The 18,412-nt window shown below is 56.5% G+C and overlaps 5 protein-coding genes and 1 non-coding gene across 6 annotated transcripts; 3 read left to right on the top strand and 3 right to left on the bottom strand.

Moving 5' to 3' along the window:
* Positions 1 to 413: 413 nt before the first annotated feature.
* F5144DRAFT_160692 (mitochondrial 54S ribosomal protein uL14m) lies at positions 414 to 1,061 on the bottom strand. The gene is made up of 3 exons (XM_066782534.1): positions 950 to 1,061; positions 815 to 899; positions 414 to 733 (listed from the first exon to the last, which is right to left on the bottom strand). Exons 1-3 carry the CDS (start codon positions 962 to 964, stop codon positions 441 to 443), a joined length of 393 nt encoding a protein of 130 aa, XP_066644209.1. The 5' UTR covers positions 965 to 1,061; the 3' UTR covers positions 414 to 440.
* Positions 1,062 to 1,954: 893 nt separating this feature from the next.
* On the top strand, positions 1,955 to 4,214 carry F5144DRAFT_591234 (histone-lysine N-methyltransferase SET9; the record flags this gene model as incomplete). The annotated part of the gene is made up of 2 exons (XM_066790244.1): positions 1,955 to 2,053; positions 2,109 to 4,214. The coding sequence occupies 2 exons, from the start codon at positions 1,955 to 1,957 to the stop codon at positions 4,212 to 4,214; spliced, it is 2,205 nt and encodes a 734-aa protein (XP_066644208.1).
* Positions 4,215 to 5,000: 786 nt separating this feature from the next.
* On the top strand, positions 5,001 to 6,498 carry F5144DRAFT_486943 (uncharacterized protein; the record flags this gene model as incomplete). Its single annotated transcript, XM_066785577.1, has 4 exons — positions 5,001 to 5,275; positions 5,657 to 5,744; positions 5,889 to 6,324; positions 6,392 to 6,498. 4 exons carry the CDS (start codon positions 5,001 to 5,003, stop codon positions 6,496 to 6,498), a joined length of 906 nt encoding a protein of 301 aa, XP_066644207.1.
* A 636-nt stretch (positions 6,499 to 7,134) lies between these two features.
* F5144DRAFT_t86 lies at positions 7,135 to 7,227 on the top strand. The gene has a single exon. It is a non-coding gene; the product is annotated as a tRNA-Lys (tRNA).
* Positions 7,228 to 7,911: 684 nt separating this feature from the next.
* On the bottom strand, positions 7,912 to 8,310 carry F5144DRAFT_591232 (uncharacterized protein; the record flags this gene model as incomplete). The annotated part of the gene is made up of 1 exon (XM_066790243.1): positions 7,912 to 8,310. One exon carries the CDS (start codon positions 8,308 to 8,310, stop codon positions 7,912 to 7,914), a length of 399 nt encoding a protein of 132 aa, XP_066644206.1.
* Positions 8,311 to 10,558: 2,248 nt separating this feature from the next.
* On the bottom strand, positions 10,559 to 17,810 carry F5144DRAFT_160615 (acetyl-CoA carboxylase). Its single transcript, XM_066782533.1, has 4 exons — positions 17,496 to 17,810; positions 17,150 to 17,415; positions 12,241 to 17,087; positions 10,559 to 12,183 (listed from the first exon to the last, which is right to left on the bottom strand). Exons 1-4 carry the CDS (start codon positions 17,658 to 17,660, stop codon positions 10,607 to 10,609), a joined length of 6,855 nt encoding a protein of 2,284 aa, XP_066644205.1. The 5' UTR covers positions 17,661 to 17,810; the 3' UTR covers positions 10,559 to 10,606.
* Positions 17,811 to 18,412: the final 602 nt, after the last annotated feature.

Here is an 18,412-nt window from a genome sequence, read left to right as displayed (position 1 = left end):
GAAACTCTTCTACGTCTGTTGCGACTGCGGTAACATTTTCCAATGAGACTGGAGAACTGTTTCTTTTGTTTCCTCGCGGGGCTGGCTTTAGCCAATGGTTTATTAGAGGGCATCGGCACATTTGGCGTTTAGCGATAGTTTGGGATTCGTTCAGGTGGATATGGGCTTTTGTGGGTGGTGCAGCGTTTTCACCAGGGTCAATGCATGTATCTACTCGATCACCATACAGAGCTAGACCATGGTGTCTACCGTTCCCCCCTTGCATTTGTACAAGTAGTATACACGACGCCCAATAACGCCGTTAGATGCTGTACTCCCGTCCACCAGCCCGCCATGCTGGCCCCTTTCCGTGGCCCGAGCAAGCAGAATTTAAGTCGCGGTGACTGAGTCACTATACCGACAATCTCGTCGGTGCTCTGTCTCTCCTAGCCTTTCCTAAATCATGCTTGCATGGGCGCCATGCTGAGAATCCTGCTCCACTTCTTCTTCCGCAGCTCCTGTCCCACGACGCCGTTGATTCGCGAGCCGATGGGGTCGCCGGCCTTGTTGATCAAAACACAGGCATTGTCGTCGAACCGGATCACGCTGCCGTCTCGCCGCTGCACCTTGTATTTTGTCCGTACCACGATGGCGTGCCGGATGTCCCCGCGCTTCACCTTGGTACCCGAGGATGCGGCCATGCCCTCCGCCTGGGCACCTCTCTGTTTCTGAACGACCACCACTATCCTGTCACCTGTGACCGTGCCGGTTAGTGCCTGCCAAGAGGGTCGGGGGCGGGGGCGGGGTCGGGGTTCGGTTGGGTGATTATGCGTACCGATCGAGGCGTGCCTCTTCTGCCCGATGACCATGGCGCATTCGACAATGGCCGCGCCAGAGTTGTCGATGCAGTTCAGCATAGACTGGTCGACCGTCAGCTTGGCATGACAGTTCGGTGGGGGACCGTACGCACCTTTAATTGAATCATCTTGAGTCGTTTGCCCCTCACACGGTGCCTGCCAGCAGTGGTGTTGACTGTCTTGGACTTTTGACGTCGAAGCCCACTTCAGCTTTCAGCCAATGCCGATCCTGGAAAATTGTTTGCGCCTGGTATGGATGCGGCTGGATTATGTAACCAAGGCGGTGTGAGATGCGCAGCGAGGGTGGTCTTTGAACCCCGGGAATGCGGATCGGCTTGGCGGAGGTCAAAGCCAATCGAGTCCATTGCGCAAAAGCTTCGAGCGCATGCCACTCCTCCCCTCTCCCTGTTTGGCTTGCCTCCTGCGCCAAGCCTCGCAATTTCCAGGGCAACGGGCACATTGAGGGGCCTTGTTGAACACTTGCATGCAACTGCCTCCCTCTTTCTTTTGGCATTGTACGGACACTTCTCCAAAAATCCAAGGGGACAGGGTCGCACCATCCACCATCTCCTTCCCCCGAAACTCCCCCTTCCCAGCAGAATCGCCAATCATACGCAATTCTGCGGATGGTTGTGTTCAGGGTTTCGGCGAGTCACTCCCCAACTTATGACGACAAGACAGACCACTGGAAATCTGTAACCCGATCTACGACTTCCGGTACTCGCTCGAACCACTTGCGTCCTGCAGCTGCCAATTGGTAGCCTAATTGTAGCTGGAGGGTCGCACTTGAAGGCTGAGCCCAGCTGTTTCTCGCATTTGGTTCAGCTGCTCGACGGTTTTAAGCACGTGCATGCTGCAACAAGACGGCGCTTCTCCAACCAGGACACCTTTCCCACACCTGACATCGCATGAGGACGGCGCACTGGGCATGAGAATCTGACGCTCCTTACTTTGTCACCGCACCGTCATTGCGCTTCCACTCCTTTTATTCACCGGCACGGGTGGCCTCCCTTCACCCACACGGACCCTCATTCATTCCCTTCTTCTCCGCTCCCTCAAACCAACTTTCGTCAATCCTCCACCTCCGCCCCGAAAACACACCTTCCCTCCTCACCATAATGCCTCGCACCCCGACGTCGGCGATCAAGAAGCAGCCATTGACCTTTGCGCAGCTCGCTGCGTACGATGATATTTTGACCGACGCCCTTATTGACCATGTAAGTGGCCCAGAATCGGGCTTGGCAGGAAGCAGTCGCTGACCGCGAACAACAGGTTTACTACTGGACAGCAATACCAAAGAATCGGCCATTGTACCATCCTTCCCGCGGCGTCCGGGAAGAGGAGATCACTAAAATTATCCAAACTCACCTAATCGTCGACCCGGACCTCGCCGCCGCCGAGGAGAAGCTGTTGGCGACTGATGGCTTGAGGAAATTCCATAACGCACTCCGGACATCCAAGGAGAAGGACGACTTCAAAGCGCATCTTCGGCGATATATAGCCATCTACCTTCCCGATTGTCCGTTCGAAGTCAATGCGACAAACCGTTTTACAATCGATTCCTACGAAGCGAGCATCACAGCGAGGCGCCCAATTCGGCGCAATGAAGCGATCAAGTACTTGGCCGGCACCCAGGTGACGGTCACGCCAGAGGAGGAAGCCCAGCTAGCCTTGCGGAAGAAGGACTTCAGTCTCGTAGTCAGCAGCCGGAGCAAGCTGACCAGCCTCTTCATGGGGCCCGCGAGATTTGCCAACCACGATTGTGCGGCAAATGCCAGGCTCGTTACGCGCGGCGCGGCAGGGATCGAGATTTTTGCGTGCAGGGACATCGGGTTGGGCGAGGAGATCACCGTCACGTACAGCGAGAGCTACTTTGGAGAGAACAACTGCGATTGTCTCTGCCAGACGTGTGAGGACAACGTGGCCAATGGTTGGAAGCCCAAAGATGGTACCGTGCCGGTGCATAGGAGCATCGAGGAAAACGTTTTGGGCGACGACCAGGGCTATTCGTTGCGTCGGCGGCGGCGAGAGCGGAGCGTTAGCGTCGCTGGGTCTAGCACTTCGTCGGTCACGCCCGACATCCGTCCGCGTATTTTCAAGACCGCGAAAAACCGAGCAATGGCGAGCGACAGGGCCTCGACGACAGATTCCGACGGCGTTGACGTATTCGCTATGGCCGTAGCTGCCCCGAAACGGAATTTTGATACGACGGCCCTGAGCTCTCCGCCGCTCACACCGGCCAAGCGCCAAAAGCCGAACGATTACGACATTGCTCCCCTTCCTCTGGGCTTGGAAGTCTCGAGGGGCAGCTCCACCAGTGGGCCCGTGGACAGTCTTATTGCAGCCGAAGACGGCAAGAGCACTGTCACACAAGCGACAACACCGGACTTCGAGCAACCGGAACCACTGTTGATGCGAGAAAAGCCGCTATTGTCACCAGAGGTGTCGCCGATGAAAGAGGGCGCCACGCTAGCCGGTGCGTTGAATGGCGAGCACGACGCGCCCGCAGAGGCTAGCGCACCGCTGTCGGTTCTTCCTACTACGGAGATCGATCCCCCGGAAGAAACGCTCTATACCACGGCTATTGCACCATCTTTGCTTCCCAGCCCCGAATGTTCGATGACAGCAAACGATTTGCCGGAGCATATCACTCCCGTATCTGAGGCCCCCCCGCTTACTCAAGAGGGAGAAAGCGTGGCGCGGCAAGACTCGCAGGCAACGATTTTAGAGGAGAGTCTTGCGGTGCCGAATTCGGCGCCGCCACGAATTGAAGAAGCGGAAAACAATGCTCAACAAGGCGCAGAAACCCTAATGCTGGGAGCGCCCAAATTGGCCGCAGAGCCGAGTAATGAGGTGGGCCCCGTCACATCAACCACCTCGACAAAGAAAAAGACACGCCGGGTGTCCGAAAAGCCCGCGCCTGAGCCCGTTCGGAAACAACGCGTGCCGGGCGACTACACGCTCACACCACTCCTCCTCTCGCAGCCCGAGACGGCGTGGATCCACTGCACCAACTGCAACACGGCGTTTGTGCAGAACGACGCCTACTACACGCGGGCGAACTGCTCCCGCTGCGAGCGCCACTCCAAGCTCTACGGCTACGTCTGGCCCAAGACGGCACCGGCCGGCAAGAACGACAGGGAGGAGCGCGTGCTCGACCACCGGCTCATCAACCGCTTCCTGCACCCGGACGACGAGGCCATTATCCGCGGCCGCAAGCCCTGGAGGGAGCGCCTTGGCCAGAGCAGCAGCTCGCTGGCGCCTAGCGAGGAGCGCGGCCGACAGCGCGAGTCCGGCACGCCCCAGGGGGGCCCGGGTGATAACTACCGCCGGAGCGGACGTGCCCGCAGAGCTAGTGCTAAGGCTATGGGCCAGTGAACTGTTGCTGTGAATTATTGCGTGGTGATTAGCCTGGCTTAAAGGTGGCGGTAGTGGGAACAAGCAGTGTTTTGTGTGTTACATATTTGTATTATCTTGCTTGAATGACGAGGGCCGACCGGATGGTCACCTCGACGTCTGCTTTGCTAGAAGAGCAGAGCTATAGTACTTGCTAGCGTGGTGTAGTTAATGGAATATATAATTAAATATGCCCTCCATCCAGCTCTTCCTCGGCCAGTTTGGTGACCTGCCATTTGTGAAGTTGCTTGCTGGCTGTTTCTTGTTCGATACAGCACCAGTAAAACGTTCTTTTCTTGATACACAATACATGTCGCCTGTAATTAACTACATGCATGTGGTGCCCTGGCAACTGAAACAGTGAAACCCCCTGTCCGCTGCAGCCTCAGGCATCCAATTGGAGCTTCGGAGCTTCGGAGCTTCATGAGAGCTTGCGCCAGCCTTCCAGTTTCGCAAGAGCCATCTCTGTGATCGCCTCCATTGTCCCAGCGTCGGACCAGGACGCATTGTTTCTTTGCTTCCCCACCTTCTTTTATCGTACTCGCGTAATCTGCCGTATTTCTTGCCATTCGGTCCCTCGCGGTCCCCACGCGCCCGGCCCGCTGCATCCATTCAATCCTTTGTTGACTTTGCGACCACTCCATCAACCAATTAATTAACTAACCGACCGCTCCAATCATTTCCACCCACCCAACTGCGCAACAGCGATACCACTTGACGACCGACCCCCGACGCCCACCAAACCACCCAACACACACACACATCACCATGGCGGACAGCTTCAACTCATCGATAATCGACGACGCACCCCCCACCACCACCACCGCCACCGCCGCCGGAGCCACCGACGACGTCGACATGACCGAGAACCCTACCGCTACCGCTACGGCCGCGACCAACGGCTCCGAGCTGCCCTTCGCCGAGGGCGTCCCGGTGGAGGAGGCCGTCCTGCCCGAGCGCACCACCTTCCTGCAGTACCTGGCCAGCCCGCCTGTGACGGCAGGTTCTAACCCTAACCCTGGCCGCAACCCGAGTGGTGGTCTGTGCGCCTCCCACCTGTGTTTTCCCACAGTTGTGCGAATCCTGTATCTTGATTCTTTTCTTTTCTTCTCTTTAGCTTTAGATTCACGTAATTGAGTGGGATCATTTGAGCTTTTGTGCCTCTATTCCTCGCTCGCTCGTCACAATACTAAACAAATTAGAAGTTCAAATTTTGGCTTTAATAACCAAAGAAGAATCATTACGAATAATAATTTAAATAATTTAAGTTTCACTAGAAAATATTCTTCATGTTCTAATTTAAAATAATACTTTTTACTATGCCATTGTACACTATCAAAAATTGGAATTAAACCTAGTTCAATTAAATCACTATTTTGAATATTTAAATTAAATTGACCGTTGCTGATTGGGTCGGGGGAGAGCGAGACGATTCTGACGGCGCATCAGGGGTTGTTGGTGCAGAGTCCGTATTTTGCGGAGGCGTGTGCGGAGTTTGTGGATGATGGGAGTGTAGGTGCTGTTGTTTGTTTCTTTTTTTTTGGGGGGGGGGGGGGTTTGTTGCGGGCGGGTTGTCCGCGGGTTGGTTGGAGTTGGGGGGTGAAGGGGTGTGGGCTTCGGGGTTCGTTGCTGACTTTGTGTGTGTGTGTGCTGTAGCCCCGCCAGATCGAGCTGCCCGGCGAAGACCTCGAAGCGATGGGGTGCTTTCTCGAATTCCTCTACACATCCGACTACTTCCCGAAGAAGGTGCCCGGCCAGCGCACGCTAGAGAAGGACCCCTCGATCCCCGACGTGGACATGACGGGCGAGCAGCTGCTCAAGCACGCCAAGGTGTACACGCTCGCGGAGAAGTTCGGCCTCACCGACCTCAAGAACCTCGCGTCCAGCAAGATCCACTGCGTCAACTCGACCGCCAAGGGCGAGATCGCCTACGCCCGCTACGTTTACGAGTACACCTCGCGCGAGGACACGGCCATCCGCGTGCCCGTCGCCAACTTCTGGGCTACCCGCTCCCACACCCTGCGCGCCGAGGCCGAGGAGGAGTTCCGCACCCTCTGCTTGGAGTTCCCCCAGTTCGGTTACGACGTGCTCAGTATGTTTCCTGGAGAACCCTTGTTAGGTGTGTGTTGCGCTGTGCTAACCTTTGCCCCCTCCCACAGCCCGCGTACTCGACGAGAAGCTCAAGCGCGAGCGCAACGAGAAGATGCACCCCGGCGCCCCCGGCAGCGCCCGCAAGCGGCCCAGGCACAGCAGCACGGCAGCTTGAGCGGCCTACGTTATGGATGGGCAAGAGAGATCGGTTGCGCCCGGTTGAGATGCCGGAGGGGGTGCGGTTGTCGGCCCGCAAAAGCTTGCGTCAACCTCCCGCATACCCCAATGGCCCACAGCAAATACCTATATACCTACCGCGATATGGCGGGTGTACAACAGTATATTCCAAGCCTGTATTTTTTTGGGTCCTTCGGTTTTCTTTTTTATCTCGTGGAGTACCCAGTTTTTATCTATAATTGCCGAGGGGGGGTTCATAAGCTGGATACAACGGTTTGGGCTGTCCACAGGGAAGGGCAGACGTATCGGGCTTGGGCCAGGGTCAACGAAGAGCAGGGAAACACCCTCGAACGCGGTGTCTCGTTCGGCGGGCAGTCTGTCTTCACATACCAAGCCCCAAAGAAGAAACGGCTCGAGAGCCTCCGGCGCTCGGGGGTTGGTATGCATAGCTTCCTTATGGATACAAGAACAGTGATTGCTCGGGGTCACGCCCCTGTTGCCCAAAGTCATTGCATCTCACGCAAGCCCGTTGTAAGCATCAACTTCCCGACCAGTACTGAGGCCGAGAAGTGGGTTTTGCAGAGGCGGATGAATATTGTATTTCCGGCCCCCACTTCAACAAATCAACTAGCCTGCCCGGCTAGCTCAATCGGTAGAGCGTGAGACTCTTAATTATCTCACGTAATCTCAGATCTCAAGGTTGTGGGTTCGACCCCCACGTCGGGCTCAATTCCCGGCAGCGATTGCCTCCTGTCATTTTTTGGTATTTTTCCCTTTTTATTGCCTTTTATCTTTTGTCTTTGCTATGCCATCTTCGCGAATGATCAACCAAGAAATGAGTGGTTAAGCGGGCTCAAGCTGACCGAGTTACCGCTCGGACGATAAAAAAGAAGCACGTGGGAAAGCCCTACGACGAAACCTAATTGTGAGTCTGTGAGTCTGATGGGGGACAGCGGCGTTCAGATCTTGTACTTGTCAGATGTATCCGATCACATCCTGTATCAATTTTGCAACCAGTCAGTTGGAACATACACCACCACATGAGCAGAATGTGTGACGTCCATAGTAGTAACAAACACCATGAACCTGAAAAAGAATGTCAGGTTAATATGAGAAACTTTGCTGTTCTGCTGACTGTATCGGATCCGGCCAACAACACCAACAGAAGCATTGAAGGCCACCAAATAACAAACAAAGAACATGATGTATCCTCCTCATGCGCCAGCTCCTTTATCCAAACAACTCTCCGCAAACCTACAATCACAATACAAGTCCATCTCTCATAGTCGGAAGTTTCGAGTGACGTCCTATCTCCCTATAAGGTCCAACACATCAGTCATCAGCATCACCAACCCCTGGCATCACACTTGACTTACACCTGAAACCCTAGCATCCCCTTCGCCTAGTTCTCTTAGTACACCATAAACGCCAAACTCTCATCCTCACAGAGCACCACACTTCCCTCTCCGTCTATGAAGTGGATGGCAATGATAATGCGAAAGGTGCCAACCTTGTGAATGCACAAGTCCGGGAACGCGTAGGTGACATTGGTTTCGTCTTTCACGGTCTTATTCGACTGGTATTCGGTTTCCACTTTTCCGCTGTAGTCGGATGCGGCGATTGCGGTTTCGTCCATGTCCCTCACAACCGCCGTGGCGTAGATGCTGCCGACCTGGTTTTGTAGGTAGCTCTTGGAGTTGAACTGCAGCCTGGCCTCGACCGTTGGCGTGATGGCGCTGTCTTTGTTGACGCTGTGGGGCGGCTGCACCGTTATCGTCACTGTTGGGCTGGGTTGAGGTTGGGGTGTCATTGTGTCAAGGGGATGAGCTTGAGGGTTAACGGATTGGCTGATGGGCATGAAAAGTCTTTGGCAGTGATGATATCGGACCGGAGAAGAGCAGGCGGACAGTTAATGTTGGAGTATACTTATACTTTCTTTTCTGGTACTTAGACACCCCCATGACGCCGCCTCCGTGGTTGACGTCGCTGATATGTGACAGTGATAGACTTAGATTCGTCTGGAATCATTTCCAATGTTTGTGTGTTGTAACGCCAGCTCGCCAGTTTACCACAGCGAGTTAGAAACGTCAGCTCGGGTTGTAAGGGGTTCTCTTTCAGTTATCCCAGCAAGGAGAAGAGGTCTACGTAACCATTCCTGTTTTATCCCCTTTTACCACGCTCAGATGTTCCCAAACGACAACATACTGTTACAGTCACCGCAGCCAACATCCCGTCTGGTCAACTTCCCTTGGGTTACTTCCTGGTTACGCCTAGACGCAAACTCCACGTACTGCCTCAGATCTGTACAACTAACCACGAACCGCAGCATTGCTCCTGGTGTTGTAGAGAAAGCTACAGGTGGATTGCCAGCAATCTGGCAGCATTCCGTTACATGATCTCCCAAATCCTGACTTTCACAGGTATGTGTGAAGCTCTGCTACAATGAACACCGACGTAAACCACATGTGACATAGACAACACAAACTAGCCCAACAACAGCAACTACGCAGAAACCATCTTTTGCACGGCCTCCCCGCCGGTAGCACCACAAATACAGATAGACACCAACCCCATGCGTTGCCCTTGATCTGCACAACCGTACCACGAGCCGCATCTTCCCACTGTTCCACGTGCCGCACTATGTTTAGTGCACCGGAGATTGCCAATTCCCACGAGATTCCAACTGTAGCACGAACAGACCGTGGACACACCCCACGTGCCGCGTCAGATCTGCAGAACCTGCCACAAGCCACAATCTCTTGGTAGTAACGTGATAAAGTTCCGTACCGATATGTTGCCAACAGAGAAAGGCTAGAACAGCCCTAGGTCATACCCGCGACGGCAACTATCATGCAAGCAGCCCCGTCTGGGCATGGAAGCCCCAAACAGGAGGTCCCAAACATGCTCGGACGGTTTAGGTCTAGGGTGGGTAACTGCGAATGGCTTGAGTCACTCCCCCGTACGTACGCATGGCAAACCCCCGGGCTCTTGGGTGAACAAGCAAGGCTTGCCGGGGCTGAGAGGGCAGGCAGTTTGAAACTTGGATGGAGCCCGGGGTTGACCAATAATAACACCACCCCCTGTAGCACGCCCATCCGTGATCTTCTAGCCTTTGAGAAGTTGCCGTATCGAGAGCAGAAGGGGCTGAGCTTGAATGGCTGGGGCCGGCCTCAGATAGGAAGCGCGGGCTGGCTCTGGGCTAGGCCGATGTCCTGTCTCCTGCATGTGCTGCCGGTCAGGGGAAGGCTGTGGACGGATTCTAGGTTTCGATGTTGTGTCAACACCACCAGTTTTCCCCGCTACCGGGAGGGGGATCCAGTCCAGCAAGCACCGCATCACAACACCCAGTTTCATCCAAACCCTCCCCAACCGCGCTCCTTACTGTCACTCTGTAACAAGCAGCCCACGGTATACACGAGCTTTGCGTCCCACGGCATACACGGCATCCGCATACCACACTGCCACCGACCCCCACGAATGGCGTCCGTTGGAGGCGGCGGTGGTTTCAGCACGGGTCACAGTGTATTGCCCTGAAAGGCAGAATATGAACAAGTTTGTGGACTCATCATCGTCTAGCCATTGTTATCAACCCACTGACATGCTTCGGGTGTACGACGATAGGAAGTTGCCAACAACAGAAAGTATGCCAACCACCGGTTGTACATACAGTAACTGCATCCCAGCGGCATTAGAAACCCCTGAGTTTCACTCCCTTGATGTCACCAGATCACGAGCAACACAACGCACAAGTCACCCATCCCAGCCAAACACACACATCAGTCACACAACCAGCACGGCAAGACAGCCAGACACAGCAAGACAGACAGACGCAGCAGTAGCAGACAGAAAACATCATCATTCGCTCATCACGCTAACCATACAAACAACCACACCACCACCACCACCACCCCCACCACAGCAAGCCACCCGCCCAGCCCATTACCGTTAACACTACCTTGGCCCCTGCCCAAAGCAAAAAAGAAAAAGAAAACAAGAAAGATCTAACGACCTAACCGGTATTTGCCGCACCCCCCTTACCACCCCTCCCCCCAACCATCATCCCAAACCCACCCCACCCAACCAGGACAACTAGGACAACTAGGACCCTAAACCTGCTTCAGGAACTCCAACACCTTATCGCGCTCCTCGACGGGCATGACACGCAGCATATCCCGCACGCCCTTCCACGCCGCACCGTCAGTAGCCTCACCACCATCACTACCCACACGCACCAGATCCCTCATCTCCGCGGCAATGGCCTCCTTCTTGAGCGCATCGACCTTGTCATGGACCAGCTTGCGGTTGGCCTCGTACCACTCGGCGACGGCGCGGTCGTCGGAGACAAAGTTGGGCAGGCCGGACCAGGCCTCGAGCAGGTGCAGGTGGCGCTTGCGGGTCTCGGCCGAGACCTGCGCGCTGACCGCCACGTCCTTGGCGTGGGCGCCACCGGGCGCCGTGGCGTTGTTGATGCGGCGGAGGGTGTACTCCTCGTTGAGTCTCCGGCGCACGCGCCAGTAGAAGAAGCGGCGGGCCTCGCGCCACTCGAGCACCTCGCGGATGACACCCTTGGCCTTCATGCGCCCGGCGCGGTCGTGCAGGTCGGCGTACTGCAGGCTGATCTGGGCGTAGACCGGGAGGAGCTGCTGCTCGCGCTCCGTCATCTGCTTCTTGATATCGTCCGTCTCCTCCTTGGACAGGCCCTCCCTGGCCATCTGCTTCTTCAGGCTGGCGTAGAGGGGGTCGAGGCGGGCCATGGTCTGGAGCTGTTTGTCCTTGCGGTACTTGATGCCAACGATACCCTCGGGCTCCAGGACACCACCGCGGGACTCCGTATCCGCATACATCTCCATGAAGGTGGGGTTGATGGTCGGGTCCACGACAACCCACGAACCACCGCGCAGCTCGCCGAAGGGCGGGATGTAGATGAACACGGGTTGCTCAAACTTGACCAAGGCATCGACGATAAAAGAGCCGTACTTGAGAACCTCGTTGTACATGTCGCGTTGACCGCCCGAGAAGCCACGCCAGTTGGCGAGGATCATGAGCGGGAGCTGCTCACCGTGGTTGAAGTCGTTGATGGCCTGTGCCGTCTTGAAGGCCGAGTTGGGGTACCACACGCCGCCGGCCTCGTTTGTCATCTGCTCAATCGAGTCAGGGTTGGCGGGATCGGCGGGCGTGATGTTCTCGACCGAGCGGGTCTCGACGGCGATAACACCCATGGGGATGCCGCCGAGACGGGCGCGGCCCACGACCACGGTGCGAGCCCAGCCGCCTAGCGTCTCGACAAACGAATCCTTGTCGAACAGGCCAGGCTGGAAGCTATCCTCATCCTGCTTGCCGGCAATCATCCACCTCACATCGTAAGGCTGTTTCTGCGGCGGGGTGTAAACGACATCGCGATCCCAATCGTCAACGCTAGCCCGGATGGGGAGAGGGCTATTGCGCTTGTCTGGGATGAAAGACATCCACTCAACAATCTTCGAGACACCAGCGAAGTCGTCGTTGGCGGTCAAGTGAGAGACACCGTTCCGGTACATGATCTGAGTGCCACCGAGCTGCAGGTTGGAGGTGTAAACCTCACGGCCGAGCAGGTTGTTGAGCGCCGGAGCGCCGGTGAGGATAATGGGTTGACCCTCGATTTGCACAGCACGTTGGCCGAGACGCACAAGGTACGCACCGATACCTAGAAAAGGTTAGATTGTGTGGGACAAGACGCGGCGGTTACGGGAAATAAACTTACCAACAGAGCGGCAGGTCACGAGCGTGCAGGTGAAGATTTCGTTGTAAGCCCTGCTCGTGGCACCGGCGATCAAGCCGGATCCGCGCAAGCACTCAACACCCAAACCGTCTTCAGCACCCACGATCGTGACAATCTTGTGGCGCTTCTCGCCGTCCTCGGTGACTTCCTCGGTGATGACCTCGGTTTCGAAGCGACGCTTGGCCTCGTCATTGAGGTACAGATACTTGAATCCAGCCTCGGGCTTCTCGGCATCGTTCCAGGCGACGTTGAAGTGAGGCATCAGCTCGTTGGCCAAGCCCAGGCGCGCACCCGAGTTCGCCGACAAGTAGATGCGGGGGATGCCCAGCTTGCGGGCCAGCTCCGTGCACTTGAAGAAGAAGTTGTCCTCCTTGGGGCCGAAGGAGCCGATGTTGTAGGTGATATCGTTGGCCACGACGATGAACCGGCGGCCCTTGGGGTACTCGGGCGTGCGAGCCTTGATGAGCCAGCCCACCATGCCGCATGAGTTGGTACCAGGTTCGCGAGACACCTCGGCCAGGTTGTCCTGGTCGTCCAGCACGAGTTCGTTATAGTCGATGCACTCGCCAGTGGGCGGCTGCTCACTCGCCAGGGAAGGCTGCGCCTTGGTGACGGTGGCCCAGCTGTTCTGGATCGCCTGGCGGAAGAGCTCCGGGAAGTCGTAGACGTACTGGGTGCCCATGATATGGGCCTTGTACCGCTTGGGCTGCAGCCAGTTCTTGGTAGGGTAGGGCGTCGAGACGGGGAGCAGATGCATCGCGCCGATCTTAGTAGTGCCGCCGATGGAGTGGAACACCCACTCGCCCTTCTCCGACTTGCGCTCGGCGTACATCTCGACCTGGATGACATACCCTGACGTGTTTGTGATGATGACACGCAGGGGATACGGCTGACCCGTGACCGGGTCCGTACAAATAATACGGATTTCGACGTTCGCGACGCGAAGGCGCCAGCCGCGAGGGCCAAACCGGTCCAAGAACCCCTGCAACGAGTGCTCAACCTCTTGCGGCTGCAACTGGAAGATGGGGCTGAAGTTGATAAACATGTGGTTCAGATCCGAGTTGCTCGTGCCGATGATCTCGAGGGCGTCGAAGATATCGTTGATAACGCGATCCGCTTCCGAGATCAAGTACTCGGCGGTGGGAATCTCGTCACGGAGCCTGCCCGGGCGGATGACGGCACGCGTGAAGAACCGCCTGTCAGTCTCAACATCTTTGCCGATACCCTCGTAGACATGGATGTTCTTGTTTTCGGTAAACACCGGCTTGATCTTGAACTTGGAGAGGCGCGCGAGCTCAAGCTGGAAGGCAAGGGACGGCTCGATATGACGAATGCTGTCGTCTTCGATGTAATTCGGGCCCCTGAAGGTGTAGTAGGCGGGGTAAGAGCCGTCGTTTCGACCGCAAATGAATGTGAGGCGGCGGACACGGCGGGCGAAGAGGTCCTCCTTGAATTGCTCGACCAAAGGCAGGATATCCTTCAGTGTGTCCTCATCGCTCCGGCCCTCAGCGTCCCGGACTGCAACGTTCACCACGGCAGAAAGCTCATCCATGCTGTCAAGGCGGGGAGGCGGCGCCGGCCGACGCCTGTCGTTGAGCGCGGTAAGAGGGTTTGCGCTCCTCCTGCGGGTTCCGAGCAGCGGCAGTGTGTCGAGAGCCCTCGAAAGCATATCTTCGGCATCGTCGAGATACTTGCAAGGGATGATCACACCCTTCCGAACCGGCTCATCCCGTGCCCGCTGGGACAGATACGACATGTCGCTGATGGAGCTGATCCTTGAGAAGGTCTGGTCGATCGGCGTCGCAGGGGTGGACGGAGCGGCCGACTGCACAGGTAGCCCAAACTCCGACTGGCCAATCTTGCGGAGGGCAAAGTCCCAGGACACAAAGGCAGGCGTATCGGTTTCGTCGGTCTGATACTCGATCTTCTTAAGGTTGTAGGCACGGTAGGCACGACGGACGTAGGTTTCCAGAGCGGCCAAGGACACCCAGGGGTCCTCGTGGGCAAAGAAGAGCGTCAAGACGTCAAAGACGGTGTACTTGGAGTCGACAACTTCCTTAATGACCTCCAAGTTCGGCTCGCGGTGGTCCCAGCCGGTTTCACCGTAGCGGGACTCGACGACCGACGACCGCAAAATGTGCTCCATCTGGGCGGTCCTCTCTTCTAGAGACGGGAGGGCGCACTGAATGAGGATCTCGCGAGCCTTGAGCGAGACCTTGGCCGTTTGGCGGGACTCGAGCTCCGCCAGCTTGCGAAGGACGGGTCGGAGAGCCTTGCCGACATTCCCGACGTTGGGTTTGTTAGGACGATATTCGTCGAGTATGGCGAGCACAAGAGAGTTCTTGGCGGCAATCCTGCTATGAGAGAGGACGGTCTGAACAACCTTCTGGATGTCGTCCTTGTTCTGGTCCCGGAGCTTCAGGATAACCTCCTCGTCCTGCAACCGGCGGCCGGAGAAAAGACGCTCCACATCTGCGTACTGAGACAACAGGTCGGCGATGACGTTCAGCTCGCGGGCCTTTTGGCCGTCAGCGTACAGGTCGAGAATGTCAGTAAGGGGTGCCAGGGTGGTCCTGAGCATCTCAGCATCCGCCTTGGCCGGGATGTTGTCGTCAATCCACTTCTGGAACACCTTCGTGAGGTTCCGCGCGGGGAACTCGACCTGCCTCTGTAAAGCACGGTCCAGAGCCTGGGTGAACTGGGCATCCAGCTTTTGGGGCATGCGAGCATGCAGGGCAGAGAACTGCGCCGAGAACTCGCTGTACGGCAGCTTGTCGTCACGAAGGACCGTAATGAGCTCCTTCAAGGTGTCGAGCATCACGACCTGGTTATCGAAGCCCATGAGAATGTTGGCGAGCGTGTTGTACTTCAGGGAGAAGATTTGCGAGGGCTTGTTGCCAACGACGACAGGATTGCCGTATTGCGGAAGCTGGCCCAAGAAAGCCTGCGCTTGCTTAACACGGCTAGGGTCGTCGAGCGCGAGGATGCCCAGGATATCACCAGCCTCGAGGACGGCGCCTGGCTGCTTGATGAGCTGCACAATACCGTCCTCTTGGGCGATGAGGGGCATGTACATCTTCATGACTTCGACCTCGGCAAAGGTCTGGCCGGAGCGAACATGGGCGCCGTTTTCGACACTGTACTTGACCAGCTTGCCGGGAGAGGGAGACCGCAGTTGAGTGGGGTCGTTCTCTTGCTCAAGCAGGCATGTCTTGCCGTCGACGGACATGCGTGTAGCAGCAACTTCTTCCTTCCAGTAGACGTTGTGACTGCGACCATTAAGGAGGACAAGGAGACCACCATCGCTTAGGGCACGTACGCCGACGGTGCACTTGGAGCCGTTGATGAACAGGCGGTAGCTGTCGGTGCTGGAGCGCGTAACGGTGAACTTGTAGCGGAATCCCTCGTAGATGAAGTCGACGGGGAAAACGGTCTTGAGAATATCCTTGGCGGGGACCTGGCCCTTCTCAAGACCGCCGCGGTACTCGGCGATACACGACTCGCTAGCGATATGAGCCTTCGTGACAGCGCCGCAGACAATGGCGAGCATGGTGTCGGGCCTCTCAGCAGTGAGCTTCTTGGAGATCAGCTCATCGAGCCAGCCGGTTGTGATTGTGTTTTGCTCAAAGGCGTCCGTCTCGAGGAGCTTAATTAGGTACTCGACAGTAGTGCGGAAATCACCACGGATACTGAGCTCCTTCAAAGCAACGACCATGTGCTTTCGGGAGGCGGCACGGTTCTCACCATAGGCAAAGATGTGCCCGAACTGAGAGTCGGAGAAACTGTGGATACCACCGGCCGAACCGACAGAGAAGTAACCCCACACGTTGGAACTCGAGCGGAAGTTTAGGTCGTGGAGCACACCGTTCGACGGCTTGAAGCCCTCGCCCGGATCTTCGGAGGTGATACGGCAGGCGGTGGTGTGGCCCTTGGGCGTTGGGCGCCTCTGCGACTTTTCGCTCTCCGGGTTCTTGAACTCGAAATCGATCTCCGTCGAGGTCTTGGGGTCAACACCATAGAGGAGTCGGATATCCCGGATACGGTGAAGGGGGAGACCCATGGCAACCTGAAGCTGGGCAGCAGGCAGGTTGACACCGCTGACCATCTCTGTCGTCGGATGCTCGACCTGGAGACGAGGGTTGAGTTCCAAGAAGTAGAACTTGTCGTCGGCGTGCGAGTAGAGGTACTCGACCGTTCCGGCGGAGACGTAGCCGACGAGTCTGCCGAGACGGACCGCAGCATCCTCCATGGCCTTAAAGGTGGTGGGCTTGGCAATCGTGACCGGCGCCTCCTCGATAATCTTTTGATGTCTCCGCTGAACCGAGCAATCTCTGCCGAAGAGCGAGATGTTGTTGCCGTATTGATCAGCAAGTAATTGGACCTCCAGATGACGGGCACTATCCGCCAACTTCATGATGAAGATGGGCGAGCCGGGGATCTCGCTAGCTGCCGCCTTATACAGCTCCTCGAAGTTCTCCTTGTCCAACACCTTCCGGATGCCCTTGCCACCGCCACCTTCGGATGCCTTGACCATGACGGGGAAGCCAATCTCCTCGGCCTTCGCCAGGCCCTCCTGCCAGGAGTTGACGCACCCCTTGAGGTAGACATCGTCGGGAACCGTGACGATCCCCTTGTTGTCAACGCTGACCTCGTCAACGCCGGTGCCAGACCAGGGAATGCAAGGCACGTCCGCGTGTTGGGCAACAATAGTTGATGAAATCTTGTCACCAAGGGAGCGCATTGCCGAGCCAGGGGGGCCGATAAAGACAATCTTTTTTGGTGATGCTGCGAGAGACTCGGGAAGCTTTGGGTTCTCGGATGCGTGGCCCCTAATTGGTTATCCGTCAGTATCAAGGCTCGGTCATCGTCCGTCGCTCGTGCCGGAACTCACCATCCTGCCCAGACCGCATGGACGTCCATGCGCTCTGCCACGTCAACGATGAGCTCAACGTTGGCGTAGTTGTGGTTATTTGTGCCACCGGGGACCTCCACATAGTGGTCTGCCATGCGGATGTAGTCGGCGTTTGCTTGGAGATCTTCGGGCGTGGCCATCACGGTGAACTTGATCGCCCGCTCGTCGCCGAATGTCTCGTACGCCCATTTCCGTACTGATCGGATCTCCTTGACGGCGGCGATACCGTTGTTGGCAATCAGGACCTAGAGGGAAACAATGACTGTCAGCTGGCTACTCGGAGACAGGATCGTGGGACCTGAGCCTGGAGGCGTTGGGCACTCACGTTTGTAATGACTGTGTGACCATCGTGGCTAGCCACAAACTCCTTCACTTTGGAAGCGGGAGCATTCTCCAACTTGTTGCCACCAATGAAGTGCGAAGGGAGGTTATGCGATTTGGCGTACGCCGCGCCATTGGGGCCGTTAGCATGGCCGTTGGGTTCCGCCATTGTTACTCTCGGTATAAATCGTCAAGACTGTGAGCGAGAGGTGAACGTGCGGCCGAGTTCTACCGCTTTGTGAAAACCGCGAGGGCGGGTGTAAGACTCGGAATAGGCGGGGGTTCGGAAGTCGGGAAGTTTCCCAGAATGTACCGTGGGCTCCGAGAAAGATTTATTTCGAGGTTAGTAGGATAGCTGGATGCAAAGCTGTCGGTACCCCCACATTCCGGCGTCAGCATTTCCGGGCTCGACCATGGAATGCGATTTTAGGGACAAGCCGTACCTTAATGCGCCGCGCGAGCTTCCTAAAAGAAAGATGCTCTCCTCGCCGGGCAAGATAACATGGGACAGCGTCGACAGATGGCCCCGGGCAAAGTCAGCAAGGGATGGAGACTCGAACGCCGATTATAACAGGGAGACCACCGGAAAAAGCGAAGAACAAGAAGCGAAAGTCGATCTCGTGCCCAGTGGCTGCCACGCAAGTAGTTTTTTGGGAATTAATGGAAGGAGTGGGAGGGCAACCACGCGTTGGGCAGGAAGGGGGGCAGCGGGCTAGATGAATGGCAATCTTGAGAGTTTCTGGTGGGATTCTGCATGCATGGGTGCGGGAGGTGGGACCGAAAAATGACAGTGCGCAGAACCCGAAACTGGCACGGTCCAAGCACATCCAAACACCACCCCACGAGATTCCCTGATATTCACCCGAATGTTTTAAAAGGCCGTTGATCCAAGGCTGCGCATAATTCTTCGTAGCCAGGAAG

The sequence above is a fragment of the Chaetomium tenue genome (genome assembly GCF_020726465.1).
Source record: "Chaetomium tenue strain MPI-SDFR-AT-0079 chromosome Unknown F5144scaffold_3, whole genome shotgun sequence".
Classification (NCBI taxonomy): Eukaryota; Fungi; Ascomycota; class Sordariomycetes; order Sordariales; family Chaetomiaceae; genus Chaetomium; species Chaetomium tenue.
This window is presented reverse-complemented; position numbering and strand designations above follow the sequence as displayed.

Bases quoted from the DNA above. Each gene is read 5' to 3' on its own strand.
- F5144DRAFT_160615 (XM_066782533.1), bottom strand. From the start codon at position 17,660: ATGGCGGAACCCAACGGCCATGCTAACGGCCCCAATGGCGCGGCGTAC. The intron at 17,088-17,149 runs GTGAGTTCCGGC...ATAACCAATTAG, and splicing joins CATGCGGTCTGGGCAGGATG to GGGCCACGCATCCGAGAACC. The intron at 12,184-12,240 runs GTAAGTTTATTT...AACCTTTTCTAG, and splicing joins CGTGACCTGCCGCTCTGTTG to GTATCGGTGCGTACCTTGTG.
- F5144DRAFT_160692 (XM_066782534.1), bottom strand. The intron at 734-814 runs GTACGCATAATC...GCACGGTCACAG, and splicing joins GAAGAGGCACGCCTCGATCG to GTGACAGGATAGTGGTGGTC.